Below are 9,889 nucleotides of genomic sequence, written 5' to 3'. Positions count from 1 at the left end.
TTCCATTTGATCTCAGATATGTTATAGATAACATATATATACCTAGAACAATCAATAATAAAAATTAGTTTTAGACCTAAATTTTCTCTTTTATAGTGATTCAAATTTCCACTCACCTGAAATCAATAGTTTTCATCTCCGACCACATTTTTCAAAACAAATCTATTCTAATGAGAAGAAGATTTATACATTCTAGAAGAGGACTCTCTCCTCTAAAATGTCATACAATTTTTTTTTTTTTTTGACATGATTTAATATTTTTTTCTTTCTCCAAATTGACATCTTTACAAGTGTTAAAAGACATGCCTATAGAATTTTTTAATTACAATATACTATATCTAATAAAAACACTAAAAACTCTATATGAGAATATTCTTGACTTTGAGCTCTATAAAATGATTTTTATATGTTATTAAAAAAAACATTATAAAAAATAGTAATAGTTACTAAAATGCCATTTTTCTAAAATAAATTTATTTCTTTAGTAATTGGATACAAACTAGTATAAAACATACATTTAGTGGACATTTTCAATTGGGAAAGTGTGAGACAATATACAACTTAGCTAAAATTAATTAATTTAGATCATATGTTTGAACAAAATTGATTTTAAATAGAAATACTCAAATTAAATCGTTCTGATAAGTCAACCTGAAAGGTGACACAACTTTGTACTTTTACCCATTACTAAATCAATATTACACATGATCAATGAAACATTAAGCTTAGTTTTAAACATCATAATTAATCCAAACATGTACAATAGCCAGCATAATGTCATCATAGTAAAAAAAAAAATTCATAATCAAACAAGGTCTTCATCATATTAAATAAAGAAATCAAAACCACAAGTTATATAGTCAGAACACATATTGACCAAGAACATATCAACTATGGTTTTAAGTCGAACACACAACAACTTAATGTCTAGCTCACACAAATATATGCAAAGGTAAAATTCTCCAGTCAAGGTCAATTAACCTAATCGACTGAGTCAAAAACTATCAACATCATCTTACATAGTAGGAGTCACACAAAGTGGGTCGTGACATCCTTCCCCACTAGGAAAAGACATTGTCTTGATGTCACAAAATTATCACATTACACATAAAGTTTAATACATGACAATAAAGCATAAAAAATTCATGAAAACTAGATAATAAAGGATCTAAGCACATCCTTTGCATTCCCTCAAGAATGTTAATCAATGAGGTGGATAAGTTCCATGAACACCATTCCCAATTCTCCGACCATCTGACTGTGGCTTCTTCCTATCACTAGAATCTGAATGTTGTGGACAACTATAAGAAAAATGGTTGTCCCCACATACGAAGCAACCATCACGGGGTCCCTGCCTTCCCTCAGGTCCACCCTTAGCATTCTAATTTCTGTTGTGACACCAATTCCCATTCTGAGAATTTTCATTGGTATTACTTCCTGAATTGTGTTGATTGTCATCTCTTGAATTCTAATTTTATGAACCCTCACCATTTTCATGTTTATCATCTTCAAATCTCCTCTTGAATCCCTAGTTGTTAGATGACTTCACTGGAGCTGCATCCTTAAGTCTCTATTCTTGTTTAAGAGTTTTCCTTAGTGCATAGTCCATAGACTCTAGCTCTTACATTTCTACCTCATTATAGATTTCAAGATGCAACCTCATAACAAAATTGCAAGTCTTAAACAAGTCATCATTTTGATAATGAGGAACACATTTAACTAGATGAAAAAACTATTCATGATACTGCGTGACTAACATGACTCCCTAGATCAACTTATAGAACTCTGATGCCTTCTTGTCATAAAACAACTAAGGCAACCATCACTTTCAAAAAATTTGTAGAAAGTTTTCCCATGATAACTCATCATGTTGTAACTTCTTCTTAGCCATAACATTTTTCCACCATGTTGCCGCTTTACCAACCAACTAAAAGGTAGCCCATACTACTATGGATTTTCTGGTGAAATTACAGACTTTTCCATGGTAGCTATCCAAGCTTCTACCTCCTCTCCTGAAGTGTTAGCATTAAAGGTAGGAGGTGTGACCTTCTTGAAGTCCTTACTAAGATCTTCTATGATTTGGACCCTATCATGAATTAATCCAACTATCCTATGTTTAGCTTCTTCCTTCTATTGCTCTTCAATTCTTCGATGTTCCTCCTGTTTCCTCTAAGCCTCAAGTAGTTGGTCCTCCTCTCTTTTCTTCCACTCTTCTTCCTCCCAACGCATAGCTTCCCTATGCTCATCCTCATGTTCCTATTGTCCTCTCATGACGTTTTCTATGTCATACACACGTTGTCCCTACTGAGTGAGGAGCACCACAATTTGGTCTAGCCTTTGGTTTCCATGCTCACCTTGAGGAGCATTGCTGCCTCTAGCCCTATTGCCTCTATAGGAATACATGGAAAAAGATTACTCCTGTACCAAGAGAAGACTACACAACATTGGTTTCAATAAGGCCTTAGGTCCTAGTGTTTAACACAACCTTGATACCACATGTAAGAATTGAATTCTCTAACTTTGCCACGTATGCAAATCAAACATAAAATGCGGAAAAAAATAAAGTTGAAAAGTCAAATGTCAACTTCATAAGCATAATTACTTATTCTAATTTCAAATTAAAGTTGGAAATCACATAACAACATTTAGTCGAGTTGAAACTAATATCACAAGTCATCATAACATAAATACCATATATTTCTATACATCTAATCTATTACATTGTTGACCACATGTTGATATCATTAACTAAAAAAAGTCATAAAGTCTACACATCAAACATCTATCATAAGTATGCCAACCTACATGTCGAACATAAGAATCATCAGCACATTAAATGAGATAAGCATACAATAACATAAAAACACATAATATGACATGCCATCAGACTTGTGAGTCCATCTGCATGTAGTCATATCTCCAAGCCATTAGAACATTGTTGGTCTACTATCATGAGATGGAAGAGTGGTCTAGGAAGTTTTACCACCCAAACATGTGTAAGGAAACTCAGGTGCAAAAATAATTCCTACACTAATCCCTTAAGGAAAGTATTGTGCAAATTCCTATTAAATCTTTACAATTTTAGATTTGATATTATGTAAACAATAATATTGTAGTCAACCATGGATACAAAAAAAAATAGAGAAAGGAAACATATAAACATAAAGATATTCCGGTGGGGAAAAACCTTTCAATAAAACAACCCCACCCCTCCAAAACGTACAAAATGTATTATCTTCAACATAGAAGGTTACAACACACTTGTAATGCAAGTTCTTTTAGGAGAACAAAGACGCAGGAGGCCAATCCAGTAGCAACATACCATACCAACAATACACTTTCTCACTCTCCAATCTGCAACCCTAAAAATTCTTATATCATGCACTTTCCTTTTTAGGGCAACTTCCAAAGAACAATTATATTAGGAATATTTAAGAATAAAAATTTAAATAGAAGTCCTTAGAGCCTAATAGCTAACTAGCTTAAAGTTTCCCCAAGTCATGTCAATTTTATGCTCGAATCAACTCCCCTCGCTCCCCTTGAATCTAGTCACCCCAAGTCATATAGGTGTTTTTTTTTCTCCAACCCTAGAATTTCTCTGGCTTGGAAACTTTCTTTCCTCTGTTCATTTGTTTTTGAAATCTTTCACCCTGAATTGTTTTAGCTAGCCCGCCTCGAATCCACTAGGCAAATCACCTCAAGTTTAGTCAATGAGGCTAGTTGGGCCCTAAGTCGTGTCAATTTTCTGCTCGAATCAACTCACCCCCGTCCACCTTGAATCTAGTTGCCCCAAGTCATGTAGGTTTTTTTTCCCTCCAACCTTGAGATTTTTGTGACTCTGGAACTTTATTAAATTCTTTGTTCATTCTTTTTTGAAATCTTTCACCATAATTAAGGACTTATTCTTGCACCTATATGTTTTAAGGGGAAACTTTCATAGACTTGACACATGTGCATTAAAGAGGCAATCTAGTTATTTTTGATAAAATCTTCAAGATGATTTCTGAAGGACCATACCTTTAAATCAAAGACAATAAATAATATATATTTATTCTCTAATGATGTTTTAAAATAATTTCAAAAAAGAAAATATTTAATATCTTATAAAATATCTTTCATTTTGATTATGAAAATTTATTGTTAGTCTACAAATATTGTTATTAACATCTTAGTAACAATATACTATATTCAAAAATTTCTCTTTGATTTGTTTGCACAAGAAAAACTTGTTTGGATGTACATTTCTTGTAAGGCTTTGAAGTTCAATCAACACAAGCAACAGTAAATTAGTTTAATGCAGTGTTTGTAAAATTTATTGGTTTAATTTTTTCGTTTGTCATTAGAAATCTATTTTAATGAAATGTTATAGAGGCATATATCTTGACACCAAATTGTATTTAGAGCTATGCATAAACTATGTAATTAATCTCTAGGATATATATTAAGTGAGCTTATTATTATTTAAAAATGTCTCACTTAGGAATTGTTAGCTAGTTTGCCTACCATCTTTTTAGTCACAAGGAAACTAGAATTCAAGATTTATAATTAAACCTACAATGAAAACTTAAATAGAAATATCAAATTATATATACACTATGTAATTTACATCTTTATAAATTTAGGGTATTGCTTGATAAAAATAATTTAATCTTGGAAGAAACTTTGTGGTTGACAGATAATCCTTAAGAAAAGTTAGATGTTTCATTGTAGCAAGTATCACATAGATACAATTAGTTCTAAATATTCTATTCATTCTTTAAATTTCCCATCAAAATAACTCCTAAACTACATGACAGGAAAATCTTCCTACATAGGGGAATGAGCCATTTGTCGCCCATGTATTGCCCCCACATCTAAATTCCCAATTATCACTACCATCCCCCACATTACCACCATAAAAATTTACTAATAGGAGATCACACATGTACTAATAGTGGACCATTTAAAAATTTTCTTGGTTGCTGATTGGTCCATTTGTACAAAAAGTTCTACAAGATTAGCTTTAAGCTCTTCACGAGGGGTTCACAAAAAAAATTGACAAATTTTGATATAAGAATTAGAAACTATAAGTGCACGAAGTTGGCCTCAAGAACTCAGTACTGAGTCCTTTCCCTAATTCATCTTTCTTCAAAACATGAAATCTATGGACAGACTAATCCCCAAACAAAATGCACGTAAGACAAAACAAAGTAATTAAAAATAAAAACAAAAATTCAGATTCAAGAAAACGTAGTGATTTAAAAAAAATATTTGTTGTTGTTTTAGACTACAAACTGCGGAGATCATGAAGATCAAATACTGAAATCAATGATGTTTTTGATTTTTTGAATATTGGTCAACTATACAGTTTTTCCTAAGGATAGCCGCCCTCAAAAATAATATCCACGAATATTCCAAACTTTTACCGTGACTGCCACGCTTTTTTTTAAAAATCTATTGTCGTTGAGACAGTGGCCATTGAAAATCTGAGTTGATTTGAAAAGTATTCGTTGAACGCCGCCAATGACTTTCGAAGAATGACGCAAGCAATGACGCTATGGAGTGCCCAAAGAAACAATATAAAAATGCCCCGTAACTAAACAGACGAAGCATTCATTCCTTCTTTACAATATTATACAGCTTAAGCATGGCCGATAGCTTGAAAGAAGAAGAAAGAGAACACGTTAAGCTTCTAAGTGCTTGGTTCAGCCCCTATGGCCTCCGAGTTGTGATTGGTCTTGAAGAAAAGGGCATCGGTTATGAGTATGTTGAGCAAGACATGAGCCCCGGGAACAGGAGTCCCTTGTTGTTGCAGATGAATCCCATGTACAAGAAGGTGCCTGTTCTCGTCCATAATGGCAAGCCTCTTTGCGAATCTCTCATCATTCTCAAATACATTGACACTGTTTGGAGTTCTTCTCACAATGCCTTCCTTCCATCTGATCCATATGACCAAGCCATTGCACTCTGTTGGACAGATTTTGTAGACAAGAAGGTAAGTGCATGTAAGGCAATCTACTAGTTTTTTGATTTAGTTTTCAAGATTGGTTTACATCAAATTGCTTTCTTTCAAGGTTCTATGATGAATTCTCCCAAAACCTTTTGAGTTTTTATTTAAGGTTGTAGAGCTTTTCATTTGTTTTGAGTGGAGGATTCAAGATTATTTAAGGATTGGGTATTGTCGTATGATTATTCCATTATTTTTTCTATTTTTTAAAGTATGACTATTCCATTCCTTTTTCTTTCCATTTTAAGTTTGAATCTTTACAAATCACGTAATCAAGTAAGAGTAATATCCTCATCAATTTTGTTTAAAATTGTAGATTTTGATTTATTTTTAGTAGAAAATTTCATATGATTTATATAGGGAAGCATAAATTTTTATTGATGTTTCTTTGGCTCAGAGTTAAGGATGGGCATTATCCTTTTTAAATTTGTAAGTGTTTATTTTTTTTTAGCAGATAATTGGACATTATTTAAATATTGTGCATTATCTATTCTATCAACGTTATTTAAGATATAATTGTCCCATTTTTATTATTATGATAAGATTCTAGGGATTTGAATCTTGATGGATCATGTAATCAAGTAACACACCAATAGCCTCACAAATCTTGCTCAAATAATTGAACTACGATCCTTTAGTGCATTTTTTAATTAAATCATAATATCATTGAAAAACTCATAGATGGTACTGACCCTTTTACAACAAGCTTTGTAGGCAAAGAAATGTAGACCAAAAACATACCACTTGAAACATTCCAAAGGTCATCAAGAGACCACTTACAACATGAGTCCCTATACATGAACAACTCTATTGTACACAAAATAGACAATCCACATCAAGAGTAAGTAGGAGTTTTGCCAATAATTTGGTGAATAGTAATGACCTTTCACACATTTAAACAATTCAATCAACTGATTTTTACCATTAAATGTACCCTTTTTTAACCCCTAAACACTTAAAACTCACATTTGATTATGGAATTATGTCCACTCTGTTTTTTATGTTTATTTTAATGAATAAACCAATAAATTGCACATGTATATAAATAAATCTTGAGACAACATCATCTCAAGTTTAGTGCACACGACAAATAAATTATGTTCATGCTCAAGCTAATGTTGTCACAATGACTTTATTTTAGGTATGTGCCCTTGGAGAAAAAATAGTGAAAACCAAAGGAGAAGTACAAGAAGCAACCAAGTGCGAATTCATACAAAATTTAGCAATAGTAGAAGAAGAGTTGAAAGGAAAAAATTACTTTGGTGGAGACAAGTTTGGATTGGTAGATATAACATTCTTTCCTTTTACATTGTGGTTTGATGCAGCTGAGATTTTAGGAAGGTTTAAGATTGATTTGGAGGAGAAGTTCCCAAACATTTGGGCATGGAAGCAGAGATGCTTGGAAAGGGAGAGTGTGAAGAAGAAACTTCCTTCCCCTGAAAAATTGTTTGCTTTTGCAATTGAACTTAGAAAAATTATATTAGGTGAGATTTAGAAGTTTAAGTTAAGATGTAATAAGAATTAAAATAAATGATTTCATATTTTTGTATTCATATTTGTACACATTCTTCAATATTAAGATGTAATAATAATTGAAATAAATGGTTTTTATCTTTTTATATTTATATTTGTATAAGTTCTTTTTACACGACCACAATGAATTTAGAGTCCACAATAATACATATTTATCAAGTATTTTACTTTGATAACATTAATATCATGTTTTATCTTTGCATTGCAAGTTAATGCTTAAAAACATTTCAAGTTATTAATATCTTATTTTATCTTTACAGAGATTATTATTTATAAAAAATAAAATGTAATTGTATTTTAAATAAATTGGTGTAACCAAGGTAATGTTATTTTGTTTAGAGGAATTTTTCTAACGACTTATTCCCTCCATATTCACATATTAAGATAATTTGATTACTTTTAATCATCACATTTTAATTAATATCTTTAATTGATTTATATTTTGTATTTTTTTAAAAGTCTCGTTGTATAAATCTTATTAATTTTTATTATATTGTAATATTTTTTTGTCGAGTCTTTAATGGAGAATACCATTCAAAAACTTAATGAGTAATTTCAAATATCAATACATGTCAAATTTGAAATTCTTTTATACTTTTAATGATTTAAAAAAATTAATACTTATGTATAAGGTATACATCAAAAAATTTAATTTGTTCACTAATCTCATTTCCACTCAACAAAACTTAGGCCCCTTACTCTTAGATACGATATAATAATTGAATATTTATATAGAATTTTGTACGATCATGATCATATTATCTCACAAGTAAGAACACCAAAATACCATATAAAATATACAAAATAACTAACATAGAAAGAACTATATAAATACATTGCAAAAACTTACTACCATTAATATTCACCCATGTGACACAACCTTCTTGAGCTAGAAAATAACCATAGCTAGGGTTAATAATTAACCTAATGATTCATATTTAATCAATCTCACCTCAGCTTATTCAACATGAATGTTGCATGTCTACTTTCTCACTCCCTCCTAAGGCACTTGTGATGACACTTTAAGAGAGTAAAATGGAGCACTATGGAAATAATCTTGTATGTGTCACCTTTTATGAATGTGATTTCCATTGAAAATAAGGATGGCAAAGTAATTTAACACCTTGAAGTGTCCATTATAATGGGATACTAAAAAATGAACTAGTAAGAAATTTCTAACATTTCCAGTGTGTTATGTTATGAAGCCATGGAGAAGAGATCAAGACAATCATGGATGACAAAGGCTAGGAAATTTTATTTTGTTCTAGGTTATCGATGAGAGACATAGAAGAGAGAGAAAGGAGAGTTGATGGTCTATAAAATTGAGTTATACTAGTCAACTCTACCTTGAAACATTTGCCCTAGTAACGACTTGAAAATATATTTGCATGAACTAACAAATTTATGTGTGTGTGTGTGTGCGTGTATTGTATAACTCATGAATGAGTATCATTTTCCATTATATTCATGAATATATCTTTTGTATGTACACCTCATGGACGAATATATATATATATATATATATATATATATCCATCATATCCATAAAGATTGGTTTGTATACTATATAAAAATATGCAAGAGAGGCCATATGTATTCCCCCTCTTTACGATGGATACATAGAAGACATTATAGGGAAGATAAACAATGATGCAACACTTTTAATACCAAGTCATTATCCACAGACAACACTTTGTCCAAACCAAAGAGGTCATGAATTCTACGAGGCCATGAATGGAATGAATGCAAGGAGACATACATGGTAAACTTTAAGAAACCCCCCTCCAAAAAAAAGATATAAATTATTGGCGAATCATTCATTATTTTGAAAAACCAAATTATTTTTATTGGTGAATCTCTCAATTTTTTAATTTTATATATTATTTACATTGACGATTATTTTGGAATCATAATTTTTGAGTAGAAAATATTGGCAAATCTCAATAATAATAGGAAGTTCACTAATTGTGATAGAATATTACAAATCAAAACTAGACATGTTTTATCTCATGGAAATTATAAGGATAATTACATTATATTTTAAATCAATATTGAAAACTAAATATTGGTAATATATCCCTAAAGTAACTAATAATTATGATAATTATTGGTGAATTAATTTTAATTTCTTTGATAATATATAATATTTAGTTGAATCAGACCTAATCATGTATCAAATATTGTGGCAAATCTTTGAGTTTAAATTTTTTAATAAAATAAATTATTGAGCCATTTTAAATATTTTAGAACTAAATTTAATAAAAATGTGGCGATTTAGGTTGCATTAAATCTTATTAGCCAAATTACTAGCAAAAATTTCTAAAATTTGCAAAATTATGAATATTCACCACTAAAAAACACCCTACGATG

General features: G+C 30.8%; 1 protein-coding gene across 1 annotated transcript; it reads left to right on the top strand.

Moving 5' to 3' along the window:
• The first annotated feature begins 5,596 nt into the window (after nt 1-5,596).
• LOC149540607 (glutathione S-transferase U20-like) lies at nt 5,597-7,611 on the top strand. Its single transcript, XM_089799651.1, has 2 exons — nt 5,597-5,974; nt 7,128-7,611. The coding sequence occupies exons 1-2, from the start codon at nt 5,627-5,629 to the stop codon at nt 7,479-7,481; spliced, it is 702 nt and encodes a 233-aa protein (XP_089655777.1). The 5' UTR covers nt 5,597-5,626; the 3' UTR covers nt 7,482-7,611.
• Nucleotides 7,612-9,889: the final 2,278 nt, after the last annotated feature.

Source organism: Cupressus sempervirens, chromosome 9, assembly GCF_028749045.1.
Source record: "Cupressus sempervirens isolate cs-2001-9-10 chromosome 9, ASM2874904v1, whole genome shotgun sequence".
NCBI lineage: Eukaryota > Viridiplantae > Streptophyta > Pinopsida > Cupressales > Cupressaceae > Cupressus > Cupressus sempervirens.
Note: the sequence above shows the minus strand (reverse complement) of the source record. Positions and strands in the feature narration are given on the sequence as shown.

Excerpts from the sequence above, each read along its gene's own strand:
- LOC149540607 (XM_089799651.1), top strand. The coding sequence starts at position 5,627 with ATGGCCGATAGCTTGAAAGAAGAAGAAAGAGAACACGTTAAGCTTCTA. Across the intron at positions 5,975-7,127 it reads CAGATTTTGTAGACAAGAAG|GTATGTGCCCTTGGAGAAAA; the intron begins GTAAGTGCATGT and ends ACTTTATTTTAG.